The sequence below is a fragment of the Panicum virgatum genome, chromosome 3N (genome assembly GCF_016808335.1).
Source record: "Panicum virgatum strain AP13 chromosome 3N, P.virgatum_v5, whole genome shotgun sequence".
Classification (NCBI taxonomy): Eukaryota; Viridiplantae; Streptophyta; class Magnoliopsida; order Poales; family Poaceae; genus Panicum; species Panicum virgatum.
In genome coordinates this window covers 14,371,664-14,391,341 of record NC_053147.1, presented here as the reverse complement: position 1 = coordinate 14,391,341, position 19,678 = coordinate 14,371,664, and the positions used below count along the sequence as shown (strand labels likewise).

At 50.1% G+C, this 19,678-nt stretch overlaps 2 protein-coding genes and 1 pseudogene across 2 annotated transcripts; 1 reads left to right on the top strand and 2 right to left on the bottom strand.

Annotated features, from left to right (window-relative positions):
- The first annotated feature begins 120 nt into the window (after positions 1-120).
- Positions 121-8,356, top strand: LOC120664495 (transcription initiation factor TFIID subunit 5-like). Its single transcript, XM_039943753.1, has 19 exons — positions 121-492; positions 1,306-1,387; positions 1,864-1,942; positions 2,043-2,140; positions 2,265-2,321; positions 3,224-3,311; positions 3,424-3,533; positions 3,682-3,780; positions 4,025-4,176; positions 4,404-4,514; positions 4,590-4,659; positions 4,746-4,785; positions 5,339-5,503; positions 5,603-5,679; positions 5,781-5,897; positions 6,084-6,349; positions 7,703-7,798; positions 7,893-7,968; positions 8,066-8,356. The coding sequence occupies exons 1-19, from the start codon at positions 359-361 to the stop codon at positions 8,120-8,122; spliced, it is 1,974 nt and encodes a 657-aa protein (XP_039799687.1). The 5' UTR covers positions 121-358; the 3' UTR covers positions 8,123-8,356.
- A 3,405-nt stretch (positions 8,357-11,761) lies between these two features.
- On the bottom strand, positions 11,762-13,519 carry LOC120664494 (serine carboxypeptidase-like 50). Its single transcript, XM_039943752.1, has one exon. The coding sequence runs from the start codon at positions 13,386-13,388 to the stop codon at positions 12,057-12,059; it is 1,332 nt and encodes a 443-aa protein (XP_039799686.1). The 5' UTR covers positions 13,389-13,519; the 3' UTR covers positions 11,762-12,056.
- Positions 13,520-13,970: 451 nt separating this feature from the next.
- LOC120664493 lies at positions 13,971-19,581 on the bottom strand (annotated as a pseudogene).
- Between the last annotated feature and the right edge of the window lie 97 nt (positions 19,582-19,678).

Below are 19,678 nucleotides of genomic sequence, written 5' to 3'. Positions count from 1 at the left end.
AAAAGAGGCATAACGTGAGGAAGACTGCAAACCATTTTGACCCACCTGAATGCGGCCATTCCACGCCCAAGCCCATCCCAAACGGGCCAAAAGCCCAAAACAACACGAAGTCCGAATCCTTCTTCTCTCTCCGTCGCGTCCGCTCGTCCGTCGTGCTGCCGTCGGCCTGCGGCGCTCGTTGCCAGGTCCGCTCGCCAAGCGCCCCGCTCGCCGCCGCGCGGCCTTACTCCCACGCCTCGCCGGCCAGCCTCTCTCCGCCCTCACGCGCCCGCGACCTGCGCGCACTCGAGAGATCCAGGAATCCAGCACCCCCTAAACCCTACCGGCTCAGCGCGTCCCCTTAGCGCTGGCGGCGGCAATGGAGGACGAGGAGATGGAGAAGAAAGTGCAGCAGTACCTGCAGCGCAAGGGGTTCCGCCTCACCGAGCTTGCGTTGCAGGAGGAGCGTAACCGCCTCACCACCTCCGTCGTCTCCGACGTCACGCTTGCCAGGTAGGTTCGCTTGATTCTCAAGCTAGGGTCCCTAGCTCGGACCTGGTCGTCTCGGCCAGTGGCGGTTGCTTTAGGCACGAGGAAAACTAGTGGACTTGGTATAATTGGTGAGTGTAGTAGAATTGCTTGTGTGCTCGGAGTGTATAACCTCGGCTCTCTCGCTCGACTGGGAATTGGCACTCATGTTGTGGAGTTATGGTTGCAAACTTTTGGCAATTCAGTTTTCCATAATGATCCAAAGCTTTAAGCGGTTGCCAACTCATGGTAGCAACCTTGATTGAACTTTTTTACTGATGGAGTTGGTGGATACGCTGCTCCTTATTATCTAAGAGAAGGAACTGTGTGGCGTGCTGTGTTCTAATCATACAGTTGTACTTTCCCTCTTGATATGATTACATGCAGGTTTCTTAGGGTTTTTTCACACACATATCTAATATTTGTCATTTGGAGATGGAGACATGGCCTACCTGTTGCTTAGGTGTTAGGACTATCATTTTGTTGAGGGAAGGGAAGGGATAGGTGACATTAAATTCAGTGTTCAAATCCCTGTCTGTAGCTATTTGGAGAACTGCATTTTCTGGGCTACTAGCATGTGACAATTGGTGAAGCAGTCTGCTTTGTTGGTTCAGTGGTGCTTTGTCAATGTTCAATGGTGTTTGATCAATATTGTACTAATCAAAGTTCAGTTTGTTTTGTCGTTGTCTGTGTACACATACTTTTCTCCTCCATTAGTATATGCAGATTCAGGTTATGCTTTCCCTTGTGATATTACCTTATACTATCTTTTGATTGCTTATATTTCTTTAAATACAGATCTGACAATGATCCGGGAAGATACCATGATGGATATAGTAGACTAAGAACATGGGCATATAGTTCTCTTGATCAATACAAGGTGCATTGCTTATAAATTTTTTGTACTTCACGTCCACATCTCTAGTAAATGGGATTATTTTTCATAATCATTGAGGCATATGATACTTGTATCCAATAATCCAAACTGTTCATTTGTTTTTGTTAGCTTTAGGTACTGTACTAATTGAATTGCCTTTGTGTCCTATGCCACGAATTTATACTGCTGACCTCCTACTAATCACAAATCTGTTCATATAAGCATGGTTATGCACCTGACAACTTATGCTGTTTTGGTTTGTCAAAGGGGTGGTTGCTTGTGGTAGTCGGACTATTTATTACTATCTCAGTATGATTTCTTTTCTTGTGATGCACTGTTCTGGTCTTAATGTTTGTGGTAGACCAACTATTTACTATCTCAATGTGATTTCTTTTTACCTGTGTTGCACCATCCTGTTCTTAAATCTGGCAATATAATTCAGGTTTCTTAGTTCTTTCTTTTTGTGTGTGTGCGCGCAGCATGAATTACTCCGTGTCCTTTACCCAGTCTTTATCCATTGCTTCATGGATCTCGTGGCAGAGGGACATATGCAGGAAGGTATTTGTAATGGTTAGATATAATTGGATATATCTCCCTGTTTTTGTTATTTACCTTAATTTATTCACAGGATTTCTTTTTTTGATATTATTTTCTGCAGCTCGGTCATTTTTCCATAAGTTTCGGGAAGATCATGAAGTAATGCATTCAAGGGATCTTCAGAAGCTGGAAGGTGTCCTCTCCCCTTCACATCTGGAGGTTATTTAGCTTAACATTCTATCGTATCATTATGTTATGAATGGGTTCTTGTTTTGTCTAGTTGATTGCACCTTCTTAAGATTCTGGAACTGTGCATTTACCTTCTGCTTACCATAATTTTCAGGAAATGGAACTGGCCCGATCTTTAAGGCAAAATAAATTTAAAATTAAATTATGCGAGGTAACTGCATCACTAATTCTTTCTAGTTTCTAATATATCCTTTTGAGATGTGCCTGTTAGTTTACCACATTCTGTTACTTAGATTGGTTGCAAAATGGTTGCACGACATAAATATTCGTAAAAAGCTTTATCATAGCCTACTTTAAACTTACATATTGTTAAGTGTAGTCCTATGAGGATGAACAGGGGGGGGGGGGGTCATAAGCCAGCATGACTGTGGACCAGCCGTCTGTACAACAGGAGATATGATTAGTTTAACTAGAGATTAGGAAGTTCGAGGTTGCTATCTTCTAGATATGGTTTGTTAGAGTCAGATTGTCTCCCTCGGTTTATTTAGGATTCAAGTTCCCTCTATATAAAGAGAGGAGATGTATCAATCAAGGAAGGAAGAGCGATTGGTCTAGTTTCCCCTCTTGTCTTCATCCCTCTCGTCTATGATCCAGTCTCTCATCCATGGCAGCTGACTGCACCTATCCATCCTCCCAGTTGTGTTTACGCTATCATGGAAATGGCTCATGACAGTAGACACTGGGGAATGGCACCTTAGAGTCTTTTCTGTTCTTCCTTCTGTATCTGTTGCTTAATTTGATGATGTTCAAAATGAAAGTGTCATTTCATCCAGTATCTCTATTGGACAGTAATATAGTTATAGCTTACTACTATTATTTTGGGAGTTCTAGCCGATGCATGTTATGGATTTTATAGGCAATAACAAGTTCAATGTTCTCAACTGAAACTTTCACATTTTTTTTTGTGTTGTAGCAGAACATTATTCTTTTTTTTTTTGTTGCTGCATTCCTAGATAGCTTTCATGATATGTTTTCTTGGAAGAGTGATGTTGTTATTTGTAATTTATAAATCAGCCACTCCAACTAAATTTTCGTTCTTATTTTTATTTGCAGTATTCATATGAATTGCTTCTCCAGTATCTCCAGAAAACACAAGCCCTTGTTGTGCTTGGTGTAATCAATGAGCACATAACTTTTGAAGGTATGAATATGATTTGATGATATGTTTGAAATAAGTATTCATATGTATTGTGGCCGTACATTTTCACTTCTAAGAATCTTCTCTACTACTTTTATTGATGCTACATTGGCAGTATCTCCTGGGCAGCCCTCGTTAATTTCTGATGATGCGGACGTTGTTGCTCTGATTGGAACAAGTAAGGACTTGGCAAAGCAGATAAATCAGAAGGAAGTGCATTGGGGGGTATGCTATGCATCAGCCAGGCTGCTTTCCACTTAAGCTAGGCCAACATTGCAGATTAAACAGTTTGCATTTGATATGTTTCCAATTTCTTTGGCCCATATGGCCATATGCTTGCTTGCACTTCTTTAATTAAAGTCCTGCTTTGCAGTTGCTTGAAGATTCTGTTGAAGAGCGAATGGAGAAGGCACTAGCAGAATCTGATAAAGTTGAAGCTGAAAGCAAGGATGCTGGCACAGAAGATAACAAGGCAAGGAACTCTTTTCATATTTTATAATATCAAAATCTTCTTACATCATATATTCTACGCATCAACCTTCCTTTACCCCCCCCCCCCCACTACTATCTGCAGGCTGTAGCTGATAGCAAACACTCATTGTTTGGATTCACTGTGCATACCTGTGTTCCTGGTCACAAGAATTTTGTTGTCTATGCAGTTCATGTTTCCTTAGTGCTCCTGGTCATAAGATTATGTTCATTATATTTTGCCACAGAAAAGAAACGCAGAAGGTGGAAAGCAAGGTGCTTCTCTTAAGAAGAGCAAAAAGGATAAGCTTGTAGGTGCAACTGGAAAAAACGTCAGAACTGAAACAAGCATGGTTTCTGTGGCACCTCGTGTGAAAGCAGAGCTAACTCTGCCAACAACGTATGTTTCTAAGTCTTTTGTGATTAGATGAGAACCGGCTTCAAATAGGTTGAATGGTCTAAAATATCTGGTTCGAATAGTTTGAGGGTCGAAATTGTCTAGTATTAAAATTTTGAGAGCTAAAATCGGGTTCTCGTGATAGTTCAAGGGCCAAAAATCAAGGCTCTCGTGATAGTAATCAACCTTGATGTATATGAGTATGAGAAATATTTATGTATTTGTTTCAGGCCTGTCGAAGTTGAACAATCAATTCTTGAGGATCTGCGAAACCGTGCACAACTGAATAGTGTGGCATTGCCGTCTGTTATCTTCTACACATTCCTCAATACACATAATGGGTAACTATAACTGATATTCACTATTTATAAGTTCTCTGTTAATACTCTTGTTGAGTATCATCCCATGGAACACAGATTAAACTGCTCATCGATATCACAAGATGGATCTTTGGTTGTGGGTGGGTTTTCTGATTCGTCAGTGAAGGTCAGTTCCTTCGGGTCAAAAGACCATATCTTCTTTGCGATGCTATATGTATTTTTTGTTGGTAAAATTTCCTTGGTTTTCACCAGGTTTGGGATATGTCAAAGATTGGTCAACCAGCAAAAACATGTAAGTCAGCCCTTTTTGTTCATGGGTAATCATTCCATTCTGTATTACAGATTTACAGTGCTTGCTGTGCTGAATACATGCATTATTTGCATCTAGTTTAGGCCAAAATCATGGTTGACATATTGGCTTGAAAAAATTAATCAAAGTTAGAAACTAAGCCCCCTTTACTTGCTTTTCTTTGTTAGGAAGGTGTCAATTGCAGTTTATGCATTTCATTTTTGTGGAATTTGTTGCTTTTCTGGTTGGATGTACGCTGAAATGCTTGTAAGACTCTAATTTTGTTGATTCTGAAGTAATGAAATTCGGGCATTGTCCCTGATGAAAAGTTTAAGTTAGAAATAATGCATGTGTGGCAGTCTTTTAAATTTCCTCTCCGCCCACTGCAATATTATCTTTGGCTCGGACTTGATAGTGTACAATGCGTTGCAATTCTCAACTACCTGGCATTCTTCGTCTCCAAAGCCTGTGAAGGACATCAAGAATAATCTTAGCATTCAAATATTTCCAATTAAATACTGATGGTGTTTGCTAATTCGGAAAACTTTAATTTCAGCTAGTTTACAGGGGGAGAATGGATCTTCCCAGGGTGAACGCATGTCAACAATAGATGAGGGGAAAAAAACTTATACACTATTCCAAGGTCATTCTGGACCAGTTTATTCAGCGGCCTTTAGCCCGTTTGGGGATTTTCTCTTGTCATCATCTTCAGATTCAACAAGTGAGACATCTAGACATCATTACTTTTACTTCTGTAGTAAACCCTTTCATTCTTAATATTTATATGTAGTGTTTTATCTTTAATTTTTATTTGTTACAGTTAGACTTTGGAGTACCAAGCTGAACGCCAATCTTGTCTGCTACAAAGGACACAATTATCCAGTTTGGGATGTCCAAGTATGTGATAACCATTGAAGATGTTTATCTTGCATTTGTAAGCATTTTTTATGCATAATTATGTGTTATATTGATACCCTATTTCTTTACTTTTTTGACAGTTCAGCCCAGTTGGTCATTACTTTGCTAGTGCTTCACATGACAGGACTGCTAGAATCTGGTCAATGGATAAAATTCAGCCTTTGCGGATAATGGCTGGGCATCTTTCTGATGTTGATGTAAGTGAACTTCTGGTCCAATAATTTCATATAATTTGAAAATTTATGGTTTGGCTAAATGAAATGCTTGGTTTTTTTAATCCTTTTTATGTTAGGATATCCGCTTGTTTTATCATTGCTATGTGCTGATGCCAGCATGTTTTAGCTGATCTTTTTTCTTTTGCTTGCAAATTATTTGCTTAACAGTGTGTCCAGTGGCATGTAAACTGTAACTACATCGCCACTGGTTCTAGCGACAAAACTGTAAGACTATGGGATGTTCAGTCAGGTGAATGTATACGGATGTTTATTGGTCATAGGAGTATGGTTTTATCACTGGCAATGTCACCCGATGGACGATACATGGCCTCTGGAGATGAAGATGGGACCATCATGATATGGGATCTATCTACTGGTCGCTGTGTTTCACCACTACTAGGCCACAGCTCTTGTGTGTGGACACTTGCTTTCAGGTAATCATTATAAATTGTTGAACTTCTGTAGTTCATAGTAGCACCCCAAGTCTCTTTTTTAAAAAGAAGGGATCGTTGTAGTTAAAACCATGGCTTAATATGCTGGCCAGTCCAGCCACCCATAGCCAGTTCAATGAGCAGACTGTCTCCTAGGAACATAGGCGGTTCATGTAACAGTTTAACGTCAAGTTATAATTATCTGCAGGCCTAAGGTTGTTAGCCTGAGTGGTGCGAAGCAACCGGCGGCACTCCACAGGTGGAGGGGTTCGAACCCCCACCGGGGCGAATTTCCCCGCCTGTGGGAAAAACCCCCCTCGCTGTGCTCCTGATAGCTTGGGCTGTGTAGTCAGCCTGGCCCGGCCTGACGTCACAGTTTCCCGGCCCAGTGGGTAACGGTTCTAGGAAATGGCACCAGACCCAAGGTCAGAAAGAGCCGGGGTTCGGGGGGTTTCTCGGCCTGCGTTAGAAGGCCTCCTTATAAGAATGCTCGGGGGGTGGCTAGCCCCTCGCAGGTCGAGTTTTTTTATAATTATCTGCAGTGCTACATCAAGAAATAAACGTGCTAAATATTTCTTTAGCCCATGTTGAGAGTATTTAAATCGAAGGTTGGGTAATTTTATGTCCTCAAATGACAGTGTCTTGGAACTGGTGGTCTCAATATCTTATGTGGCTCAGAGTACATAGTCGTGATATCAGCTAAATGCCATGGTGCTTGTTAGATGCTCTGTTCAAAGTTGATGCTTGTCCTATGAGCTCTTTAACAGAAAATTGTTTTTTCTCCCCCTGTTGCAATCTGATTTGAATATCATGGGCCAAAGTGGGGTCCAAACTTCAAACTGTACTATTGTTATGGGTTTTGCTCTTATTGGCTTTTGGATGTACGCTAAAGGCCCTTAGCATTCTTTATATATTTGATCCCTTGTTGGCATACATCAGTAGATCATGGATGATGGATCCCTATTTTTACAAGGAGCACAAAAAATTCATCTTGTCCAACAAATTGTCACATAATCTTACTGTTAAACTGATAACAGTCAAGGTCTTGAATTCTAGAGGCAATGCATCTTGTTTTGGAGAGAACCTTAACAAATGGCAGTGCAGTCATTAATTTGTTGTAACATATTCAGTCAGATATATAATGTGGAATGATTAAAACACTGCTGTTGGTTATCCCTTTTACTTTTGCATCACTTTCCATTGCAGTCTTACATTTATGTTGTTTCTTTCATTGACAATTCATGATGTCCTGTTCTGTGATGTCATATTTGGTAGTAATTTTAGTTAAAGCAGCATTACGTAGTTAATGATCTAGTGAAATATGTTCTTATTTAATATATCCTGCTGTTGTTTTAGCTGTGAAGGGGCATTGCTTGCATCTGGATCAGCCGACTGTACTGTAAAACTATGGGATGTCGCTTCCAGCACAAAGGCCCTGAAGACAGAGGACACGTAAGTTGGTTGACATGTAAAAGAGGCTGATCCATTCGGGCATATACTTCCAACTCTGACTGCGAAAAAAATCCTTCCTCTTTTTCTGAAACAGCAAAGGCAGTACAGCTAACCGACTGAGGTTGCTTAAAGCTCTCCCTACAAAATCAACTCCTGTTTATAGCCTGCGGGTGAGAAAAGTTCTCATCTATTCAACACCATAAATTTAAAATCTGTTTTCGAATGTGCAATCTAACTGAAGAATTAACTTATTTCTGGCAATCGCAGTTCTCTCGGCGGAACCTTCTATTTGCATCCGGTGCTCTCTCGCTGGACACGTCGTAAGCTGCACTGTGAAGTGGACCTGCTTGTGGATTTTATATTTCCATTGTAGATTTGTAGAGCTTACATTTTCATTGGCGATTCCCAATGAACCCAGCATGTAGCGTCTAACTGTGGCCCGCAACCATCGCGGATCCTCGTAAGCACGATTGATGTTGTAAAAACATAGTATTACATTGTAAAATTACCATTTTCTAGGCTGCGGAATGGAAAACGTGATGAATGCAACTTAAGGCAGCTCCAGCGTACCTTTTTTTACACGACCAGCGTGCGTTTGAAGGTGGTGCCAGGAGGAAAGAAAGGAACGGAAGAGGAGCAATACTGTGGAGCAAAACTAGCCATCGGTGGACGGGCCTAAAGTCTCGTGTAAGACTGAGTTCAATAAGACTGTGCAAAATTGGAAGGCAAATTGGCATTTGCCTCGTGTGAACAGTAGAGAATGGAGAGGAAAAAATTTAGTCTCTCCAACAGTAAAAGCATACACCGCGGGGAAGAGGAGGGGCAGCGCCGCACGCACGCCGGCGTCGGCCTCACGCTCTGCTGCTCGCGGCCACGGCGGCCGTCGCGGTGGCACCGGGGAAGGGGCCGCGCCCGCCGGAGTTGAGGAGGGGGGCCATGCCGGCGGCGCGCACCCGCTCTGCTTCTCTCTGCCGGCCTCGGGGAAGGAGGGAGGCTCGCGGTCGCCGGGATCCGCCAGAGACGAGGAAGACCCAGCCTCCTCTGCTCCTGCGCGCCCTCGACGTCCTGCACGCCGTCGCTGGCCGGCCGCTGTCCTCGCCGGTCTGTGTGGCGCCGGCCTACGCGCCACCGTCCACGCCAGCTTGCGCGATGCCGTTCTGCGGCCTGCAGGCCCCGTGCACCGTCGCTCTTGCTCGCCCCGCGCGTCGGGCGCTGGTTGCGCCGCCGCCTACCCAATTGGTCCTCGGCGGCTCCTCCCCTATTGGTCCTCGTACAATGCTCCATGCCCACCGGTCCTCGCCACGGCTTCTCTCCCCTGCCCTGCGGCAACATATCCTCGCGCCGCCGCTCCTAGCCTCCTCGGCGCCGGCCTGCAGCACCCCAGCGGGTGGCCTCCTCCGCAGTCAGGCAGCATCCGCGCGCCCAGCCACTCGCGCCTCCCTCGCTGGCCCGCGCGGATCGATCCGGGAGGCCTCGCACTCCCGCTCGCCGCTCACCGCGCCGCTCGCGGCTCCTGCTTGCGTCCGCGCCACTGGGCCGCGCGCCGACGGCCTCCGCCCCCGCTGAGGAGGCCCCCACTGGATTGCGTGCCGACGGCCTCCGCCCCCGCTACTCCGCCTCGCAGTCGCCGCTCGTGGCTCCTGCTCGCAGACGTCATGCTAACCCGCGCGCCACGGCCTCCGCCCCCACTATTTGGTCTCCCCTTCTCCCGCCGGCGGCTCCCTCCCCAGCGGCCCTTTGCACGGCGGCCAGATCGAGCTCCGGCCATGGCCCTCCTCCCCGACGGCCTCCGCTGCTCCTCCTCACGTGCTCACCTCCTCCCCGACGGCCATGGCGCGGGTCTAGCAGCGGCGGCAGGGACGGTGGACGGGGCGGCCGCCGAGGTGCCCGAGGCGACCGTGCGGATGCGTTTGAGGAGAGAGGCGACGCAAGGCAATATGCGTATCGCGTTTGCCTCCTCTGTTGGAGGAGTTGCCTCGCATGAACAGTGCTCCGCGGCGAGGCAAAAATGAGTTTGCCTTGTCTGTTCAAATTAGTCTAAGACTGACTCCAACAAGGGAAGGTAAAATAGGTCATGCATTTCATCATTTGCATTCTACACAGTAGCAACGGCGGCAACGCATTTTTTGTGATCTCCAACAGCTGACGCAAATCGGAATGCGCCTTGCCTCCTCCGCCCATCCCACCCGAGCCCGCCGGCGGTGCCCCCTCCCCAAGCTCCTACCGCTCCTCCCTGCCGGGCAGATCAGGGGCCCGGCACAGTGGCTCCTCCGTCCCGGCCCTCGACGCCTCGCTCTCGCCGTCCTCCTCCTCCGCCCGCTTCGACCGCGCGCGTGCCGCGGCAACGGCGTCCATCTCCGCCGTGGTCGAGGTCGCCGCGCACCGGCTCATCTTCCTGGACTCGCGGCACTCGCTGTACCAGGTGTTGGTGCTGGCGGACCGGGCGCAGCCAGTGGCGGCGCGGGAGGTGATGCGGGCCTCCTTCGAGGCGTTCCTGATGGTGCTCCTTGCCGGCGGCAACGAGCGGAGCTTCGCACGCGCCGACCACGCCGCGGTGGAGGAGGACCTGCGCAGCCTGAAGTGCGCCTTCTGCACGTGCGGGGAGGGGCTGGTCCCAGAGGACGTGGTGGTGCGGGATGCCGGGACGACCGAGGTCGTCGTGGACCTCATGGTGCGCTCCACGGAGTGCCTCATCGAGGTGTTCTGCGTTGCGGCGGCCGAGTCCGCCGGCGCCGGCAAGGGCGGCGCCACGCCGCTGCCGCCCACGACGCGGGAGGCCCGCCCACGAAGCAGAGGTTAGGAGGGCGCTGCGGAAATGGCGGATCCCGCCGCCCGGCGATGGCTGGAAGACGACGAGGCCCCGCCGCCCGGGATCCGCCGGAGAGGAAGAAGGCCCGACCTCTCCTGCTCCTCCGCGTCCCCTGCTCGGGAGACGGTTGTGGCAGCGCCGGCCACTCCTTGCCGCGGGGCCGCCGTCTCCCTCGTCGCGCTCCTCTTCCCCGGCTCGGCCTGCTCGCCTGCGGCGGCGCAGGCCCGCCCGCGGCGGCGCTCTGCCTGCCACGCCCTGCCGGCTTGCCACACGCCTCCACCCCGCGTCGCGCTGCGCCTCCGCCTCCGTCCTGCGCGGCCTCCCCGCCGCGGTCTCCTCCTCCCCTGCTCCTCCCCGCGGGCTCGCCGATGTTCGCCAGCCGCATATGCATTCGAGGAGAGAGGGAATGCAATTTACCTCACCTGTATGCATCTGCTGTTGGAGAACATGCCTCTGGTGAACAGTAAGAAAGGGAGAGGCAAAATGCTCTTGCCTAGCTCTGTTGAAGTTAGTCTAAGCATCAAATGGCCCCGTTCCAAGCTAGTAGTAGAGGAGGCAAAGGGGCGGACTGCGGACAGAGATGAGATATCGACGTCACTTTCCCGATCGAGTCAGCGCTTACAAGACATGCTGTCACCATCGCACGTCCGGCAGCGTCAATGCTGTCGATGTTACGAGCTGGCCACCTCACCCTTGTCCTATCTGCTGACAAGACCTAGACGCCAGACCTACCAAAATGATTGTTCATATATTGCTCATGTTTGGTTGTGTAACATAGGGTACTATAGCTAACTTTCACTGTTAATTAGAAATATTAAATAAAGTCAGTTTGCGAAACTAACTACACAATCCATTCGCTACTTCGCGAGACAAATTTAATGAGACTTTTGTCCGCATAATTAGAGTATAATTATTGTAATATTATTATAGTCAATCATTGATTAATTAGATTTATTACATTCGTCGCGCAAAGTTGTACCCATCTATACAAAGATTTTGCAAACATACGTCGTTTAGTATTCCATGCATGCAATTTTTTTTAGCGGTACGTGAGCTACGGCATGAACTACGGCGGAAGATTACACACAGTGGCGGATCCAGGAGGGGGGCTAGGGGGGCTCAAGCCCCCTAAGCTCCCCTAATTACACGTAAAATACTGTAGCAAAAACATCAAATCACCATTAAATCTTCACACAAATCAACATCTTCATTGTTTCAGCCCCCTTGCCTTTCATCCTGCATCCGCCACTGATTACACACTGCTCGTAATAGGAATGGTCGGACACGATCAGAACCGATCTGAAATAGTATCACCGTTCCGCTAAACCCATCAAAATCTGTGTAAAAAAAACCATCGAAATTCTTTTATTGTACTACACTACATTTTTCGCCCACGCAATCGTCCATACTCACGTTCGTACGTGCTTCACCAGCGGGCGCCAGGCAGCATCAGGCTGCGCGCCTCCTGCCGTTGCCTCCGCGGCTCCCGAACAGCCCCGTGCCCAGCACCCAGTCCTCGATCATCTCCTGCGCGGCGCGGCCGTTGTCCGCCGGCACCAGGTGCCCGGCCCCGTACACCACCACGTGCGAGAGCGCGCCGGAGCGCTGCACGTACCCCGCGAGGTCCCCGTCGCGCGTCCGCCACACGGCGCGGTCGGCGTCGAGGAAGGCGGCCAGCCCGTCCCAGCGCACCTCGCCGAGCCACGCCTCCGTGGACACGACGCCGTCCCTGAGGTCGCGGATGCCCTGGTACAGCAGCACGCGCGTGCGCCGCAGCAGCGACTCCACCTGCGGCACCACGCTCCTCATCACGTCCGCGTGCATCGCCGCGCCCACCGCGTCGCTGCACTCCTCCCACGCCGCGTCCCCGCGCGCGCCCAGCGCCGCCTTGGCCTCCGGCCGGTTCAGGAACGCGCCCACGGGGTCCGTCCGGTACGGCCGCTGCTTCGCCGCGTCGTACAGCGTGGCCAGGCCGGTCATGTTCTGCAGCCGCGACAGCACCCGGCCCCGCGCGTCCGCCGCCTCGCGCCACCGCTCCGCGCGCGTCAGCGCCACCGCCTCCGCCTGCAGCGCCTCCAGCTCCCGCTTCTGCCGCGCGTTGATGAGGCCCGAGAAGTAGGCCGCGTCCGCGTGCGTGGCCACCTGCGCGACGGGGTGCGTGAGTCCGTTGCCGATGGCCACGCCGCGGAGGTTGACCCGAAGCGCCTCCGGCAGCGTCGGGTTCACGTCCAGGATGTGCGCCCCCGCCGCGGGGATGTATTTGCCGGCATAGCTCTCCCCGGTGAGGAAGAACGGCCGCGCGCGGAAGCCGGGATCGAGGGCGAGGAACGACTGCAGCGCCGCGAGGATGTGCGCGGCGACGACGGACTGGTTGGTGGGGATGTCGGCGGGGGCCGGCGCGGCGCTGAACCCGGTGCCGAGCGGGCTGTCGATGAAGAGGAGCCTGAAGCGGCGGTTCCACGCGAAGGGGTTGGGCGAGAGGGAGACGCTGTCGGGGTTGACGAAGTAGGGGCCGAGCTCGAAGAAGTTGCCCACGAGGCCGGAGCAGCCGGGCCCGCCCTGCAGCCAGAGGAGGAGCGGCGTGGAGGCCGGCGGCGTGAACGGGTGGGTGGCCTCGTAGAAGGCGAAGAAGAGCGAGGCGTTGGCGGGCGGGATGGGGAGGTAGCCCGACTTGGTCGGGAGCGCTTCATCGGGGAACACCAGTGCCACCCCCGCATCAGCCGAGAGCGGGGCAGTTACGGCGAGGAGGACGAGGACGAGCAGAGGACTTGCCGGAGCCATGGATGGACTAGCTACGCTGAGCTGAGCAAGTCTTTCTGCTAGATGCGGCCGTCACTCAGTTTGTGTGCGCACTGTGGGGACTGGAAAGGGAAATCGTTGTACGCTCTCGTATGGCCGTCGTGTGGTGTTGGGTTGAACACCAATGCTGTGCTGGTGCAGCATTGGTGCAGCTTTTAATGCGGTTCCGTGGCCCACATGGCAGGATGGTCCACGAGACGTAAACCGCAACTGCCATGTGGGCATGTGGTTCGACGCGTTGCGGTTTATTTGTCCAGCAACGCGTCGATCGCTTTCCTCTTCAGCAAAAACACACAAGCAGTGACGGGAGCAGCTGGAAGTCTAGGACGAGGACAACGGCCTGAAAACCGAGGGAGGCCGGGCAAAAGACCTGCTGTGAGTCTGGGAGTGCAGGGTAGGCGTGACGAGTGACGCAAGAGGCCGGCAGGTCGAGTGGTGCCGCCAGGATCCCGGTCCTCGGAACATTCTTGTGTAGATGACAGAGTTCGCAGCAGAATGTCCGAAGTCGAAGTAAGGTGTTTAATTTGTATCCGCAGAAAATCTTTCGGCTAGAATGACCAGATATAATTGAGCAATCAAAATTGGATTCACAAGGGAATGTTTCGTCGTTTAGTTTCTGTTGTAGCTCTGCAATACATGAAGCTAAGAAACCATGCAATGCCATGGCAGTGACTATGGCTTTTGCCATCCTATCTGTAACTACTAGCATATCATGATTCATGAACGCTGCTGTGTGTAGATTCTATACCTAATTACCCAAGAATAGCCTGAACCCAGAATGACCTGGACGCAGAAATGGAGGTTCTCAAACGAAGAGGGAGCAAACTTTACTCTATCTGATCTGATCCTACCAGTTCAGGTTTGCTGTTGAAGTTCTTTGAGATGATTGGTCGAACATCCTTTGCGTCGACGAGGGTCGCAAGGAATTGAAGCAGTTCCATCAACTCAACATCTGCCGGGTCATCAAACCAGCTCTTTATGAGTATCCCATTGTTGACCTGCAGTTGGAAGACCTGAAGAAAATGTTAGCCTTGCACAGTCCACACCACGTAAAACATCTTAGAAATAATCAGGTGGAACTACAACCCGCATGTACAGCCGCACATGATGGAAGAGCAGAAACTTTAGGTCGAAGGAAATCAGTTTTAAAGCAGAATTCATGTGGTCAAAAACTCGACGACAGAAACACATTTGGTGATGAAATATACATTCACATCTGATTGTAAAATTTTACCTGTGGAGTATTGTCAAGTGTCAACTATCACAACTTTTGCCAAGTCAACTCCGAAAATTGTTAGGTCCTTCGTGTAGGTACCATTGGAAAACATACAAGATTCACGGTAGAAACGGCGTGAAATCAGTTTCCGGTCTGGGTCGAGTGTATCTAATAGAGGCTCAGCATAAACATTTTCACTAGCTGTGAAAACGACAACCTCAAACATCTGAGCAACATGGTAAAGGAACATCTCGAGGTGAGGCCTCCGCCTCACGTATACTGTATGATCTTCCATATTAAAGAAAACTTGAAGGGTGAAATCAAAATTATCACAGCATTGTAACTTTGAATGGACAAGGGTTTCTGCAAAGGAGAAATGGTTAGACTATTACACAGCTGTAGCTAAAACTAAAAATTATTAGCTGCCAAACTAAAATTCCCTTATCAAGGGGACAGATAAGAAGCCACTAAAAATCTAAAATGGACATTTTTTTTGTCAAAGAGATCTGGCTCAGATATTCAACATAAAGCTATATCCTAATCTCTACTTCTCTAGCTCAAAATGTTTAAACAAAACGAAAAAGAAAATATTGAATGCAAACTAACCTAAAATCATTGGACAATGTCCCTCCAAAAAGAAAAATCATGAGACTGGAGACCTTTCTAACTAGAAGGTTTGCAGAATTAAAGATAAAAGCTTACCGTCCAGATCCAGCACAAGCATGATGTTTTTTGTGGTCAGTGATGGTCTGGATAAGTCATCTGAATCACCTGATGATCCAATGTCCATTAAATTCAGAAGACCTATAGGTAGTTCTTGATTATCAGTACATTCATTCACGATGCAAGATGCAGAGCTGCACTCATTATCTGAATCTGGTGGTTTATTTTGAAGGTAAAAGCTAGTGTAATCAACTGGAACCCTGCAATTAGCATCATCTGTGTCCCTGTCTGGAGATGGGGGAGAAATGCTCATCTCTACCATATCAGCAGCATCCACACACTCATTATAAGGAGTACAATCATCATTTCCAAAACCCATCAGAGTGTTGAACTGAACAGCAGCAAAGCTTTCAGGGAAATACAGGTCCAAAACATCCCAAATTTGCAGTTCACCTGAACTGTTCCCTTCGTAAGTGTCACTAAAAATTAGCTGAAGAAACTCAGAGTTGTCATCTGTTGCTGCAATGACAGAGGGGAAAAAAAAAGAAATCATTGCTCTGTCGACCTACGAAACAGATTATGGTAAAGAAAAACTTGACTATCAAAATCATTATGGATGGAAAAAACAGAATTGGGATAACAATCACCACTGTGATGCATTGCTTTTGACTGAGGATCATTCTGTTTCCAATTAGGTGAGAACACAGTTTCAGAGTCTGAGCAGTAAGGTGCCAGTGTATGAACCTGAAAACCACACATGGTTTAATGGTGTATACTTCAGGAAGTAAATACAGATAGAGGAGGATATGGCTATAACAAATGAAAAACTGCAAAAAATCAGCTTAATTTTCTATTAAATAGCATTCGAAGAGTTTGTCATGTGGAGAAATGCTAGATGTACCATGAAAAGAAGTAAAAATGAAAAATAAAAGTAATTACCAATGATCCATAATCACATGGTAAGAGTGGATGTAAATTGGTCATCGCTGCACTAGAATCATCCCATGAGAAATGGACTTCAGAGATTCCAATAGCATGTTTTGATGCTTCATTACTGGAAGATCCTGCAGTGAACATCAGTGTAACATTGTAGCTTATGAAAATAGGGGACACGTATTACTAATTTATTGGATATACATGCTTTCTATTACATGGCCTTATATCTCTGGGAAGTCGGAACGTTTTATTTTGGCGCAACGACAGTACATAATTTTAGTTCCATAGCAATATAGTAACAATTCATATGTTCTCCAAGAAGGATTCTGGGAGTTGGAAAACATTAACCTGAGACTAACACAGTGGATTTGTGCTTACCATTTTGCTGGTTTGCCCTTGATGTTTGGTCAAACGTACTCTTTTGATAATGATGATCTTCCAAAAGTCCCGTAGATATACCAGTTGAATGAGGTTCCTGCGTTCCTAAACAGTCCATTCTTTAACATTCTATTCTTCCTTAATGGACAACTGCTAAAGGCATGTTGAAAGAACTGCAATTCCAGTAGAAAAAAGACCAACTGCTGACATAAACATTACTTGAAATTAGTCAAGATTTGAACTAGTAAACTATCTATGAGCTAAAGGCAGATGAGGTACTGGAAAGAACATATTTAACTTACTAAAAAGTAACTTTAATGTTATGCACAGTATCTTTGACAAAAGGCCTAATTCTGTTGAAATCTGATGTGCCATACTCATTACAACTTAGCAGGACTAATGTTGTGTACATTAAAAGAAATTAGGTGAAGGAAAACCTGATAAGCAAAAATAAAATGAAGTGCTTAAGGCTGTTCTTATCAGGAAATATTTTGGAAAGAAAAGGAGTTTAGAAAATGTTTATCCCTCGGGCCTCAGCTACTCAATGATCCTCCATGGATTGTGGTGGGCGGTGCACCAGACCTTGATGTGACTAGGGAGCCACCTAACCAAGTAACCAACCTAGCATCATCTACACATTCATCATTCCTCTTATTTTGTCATGTTAGCTATAGACCGGGCAAGTAATTCAAAGCAGAAACTAGCGCAGTTTCGCCGGAGACCGCCTCGCGACTTGGAACAACCAACTCCCTAAGACCACGTCAAAACACGCAATTTCTTCTCGCGTTCCAAGTCAAAGTTACTCTGGTCTCCAGAAACAGGTAGACCCAGTCAGCACGGCCCCAGACGCCCTTCCTTTCCCCACTCCGCCCGGCGCTCAAACCACGTCGTTCGGATTTCAAATTTAGCAGCACCAAGTGAAAAAAAAAGAGTAAAATGCACTGGGGGTCCTTAAACTAATCGACATGTTCTGTTTAAGTCCATGAACTTCGAAAATACATTTTTAGATCCACGATCTATTCAATTATGTCAGTTGAAATCCAAAACACCTATGACCAGCGTTGACTGCCTACGTGGACCGCCACGTCGGATCCAACGTGGCCACAAGTCGCCACGCGTGCCTCCACCCCCTGCGCCTCCTCTGCAGCAGCCGCCAGCTCCCTCTTGCCTGCAGCGCCGGCGGCCCCTGCACGCCACGCGCGAGGCCACCCCGTGCGTGCCCCTGCGCGCCACCGGCCGCGGGGCGCTGGCCGCCTAGCCGCACGTCGTTGCCCGCCGGCGCAACCGCCGTCAGGCCGCCGTTCCTCACCCGCCCGGCCGGGGCAGCTCGCGTCGCCCCTTCCTTGCCTGTGCGGGCCCTGCGCGCATGCCACTGGGCCGCCGCCGCCGCGCAGTCGCTTGGCCGCCGCTCCTGGTGCCCCTGTGCGCGCCCTCGTGGCCGCCCGCGCGGTCGCCGGCTGCTCGGCCGCGGGCTCGCCCGCGCTGCCACCCCCGAGGTCCCGACTCGCCTGCGCACGGCCGCCGTCCAGCCTGCACGCCGTCTTCACACCGTCGTCAATGCCGTGACCGAGAATTTGAGGACCCCGGCCGCTGCGCCCCTGCAATAGAAGGGGGAGGAGCAGGACCTGCCGCCGTCGTCCCTGGGAGGAGCACTGTCCGCGCCACCTGGAGGTGCTGCCGCCCTCACCACGCCGCCTGCGGGGCCGTGCGCCGCTGCTGGCGCCTTGACCTGCCGCCAGCGAGCGGCGAGGCGGCAAGAGAGGCGAGCGGGGGTAGGGATGGCGCATGCATGGCCCATGTGGGGGTGCGGCGAGCCTCCCCGGCCGGGCGCAGGACGGGTAGCGGCGGCGAGGAGGCGGCCCGACGGAGGACGGTGGCGGCGAGCGGAGCTTCAACGCCGGAAGCTTTGCACGACGAGGCCAAGGGCCGAGTGAGGGCTCAAATAGGTAGAGGGGAGGGAGGAGGAGCCGTGGGTGCGAGGAATCGATGAATGGCTCACCGGAGAGGACAAATCGATGGTGGCCGGCTTTGGGGAAGGAGCTCGTGGCGGCGCGCGCAGGAGAGCAACGCACGGCGTGCGCGTGGGAGGCGCACGGAGCAGGGCCTAGCCGCCTAGCGGCGCGAGCCAGGAGGCGCGTGAGGAGGAGGCCTGGGAGCGGTGGCCGGCGCGCGGCGTGGAGGAGCGAGAGCGGCGCGTGGCGGCGCGGGCCTGCAGCAAGGGAGCGGCGTGCACAAGGAGCAGGGGAGGCACGCGCGAAACCAGGCGGCGGCCAGGCGGGCCGGCACCGGACCGGTGCACGCCGCACGTCGCGTGGGGAGAGAGGAGAGGAGGGGGGAGCTAGGATTCGCCGGAGGGGAGCTGGGAAGGACGCCGGCGCAGCAGCGAGCAGCTTAGCAGGGCGGCGAGGCACGCGTGACGACTTGTGACCACGTTGAATCCGATGTGGCAGTCCATGTAGGCAGTCAACGCTAGTCAGAGGTGTTTTGTACCTCAAGTCGAAGTCCATGGACCTAAACAGAACAGGTCGACTAGTTTAAGGACGCCCAGTGAATTTTACTAAAAAAACAACGCAATCTAATAGTACACGACAGTTCGATTCGTCGTTCGAGCAGGAACTATCGAGTAGACGAGACCATATGCTATACGCTCGCAAAATACTGAAAACAAGAGCTCACGGATCCTAAATCACCGGCGAGACGGGCAGAACCGGGGAAAATCAGCAGCGAATCAAGATGCGGCAAGCAAAAATGCCGCTCGACATGGGAGGAGCCTGGGAGGGGGGGGGGGAGGGGAAGCGAGAGGAGACGCTCACCGAAACAGCTCGTCGCTCGCGTCCTGGCGCCCCCTCTGCTGGCGGCGTCCCCGCGCTCCCTGGCCGCCGTCGGCGACGACTCCCCCTCGCGGCGCCGAGGCAGCAGCCGGGTAGAGAGAGACGAGGCGAGCGAGCGGGAGCCGGGAGCGCGGAGAAGCAGAGGGGGACGGACGCCACCGCACCGAGGAATGTATACGGGGTCGCCGCTCCGCTCTCTAAACTAGCTTACCTGAGACTGACAAGTGGAACGATGATTTCTGGTCCCA

What these genes read in the sequence shown, in the direction of transcription:
- LOC120664494 (XM_039943752.1), bottom strand. Translation starts at nt 13,388, where the DNA reads ATGGCTCCGGCAAGTCCTCTGCTCGTCCTCGTCCTCCTCGCCGTAACT.
- LOC120664495 (XM_039943753.1), top strand. Translation starts at nt 359, where the DNA reads ATGGAGGACGAGGAGATGGAGAAGAAAGTGCAGCAGTACCTGCAGCGC. An exon ending in GTTCTCTTGATCAATACAAG is followed by an intron (nt 1,388 to 1,863) that starts GTGCATTGCTTA and finishes GTGTGCGCGCAG; the next exon opens with CATGAATTACTCCGTGTCCT. An exon ending in ATCCAGTTTGGGATGTCCAA is followed by an intron (nt 5,680 to 5,780) that starts GTATGTGATAAC and finishes CTTTTTTGACAG; the next exon opens with TTCAGCCCAGTTGGTCATTA.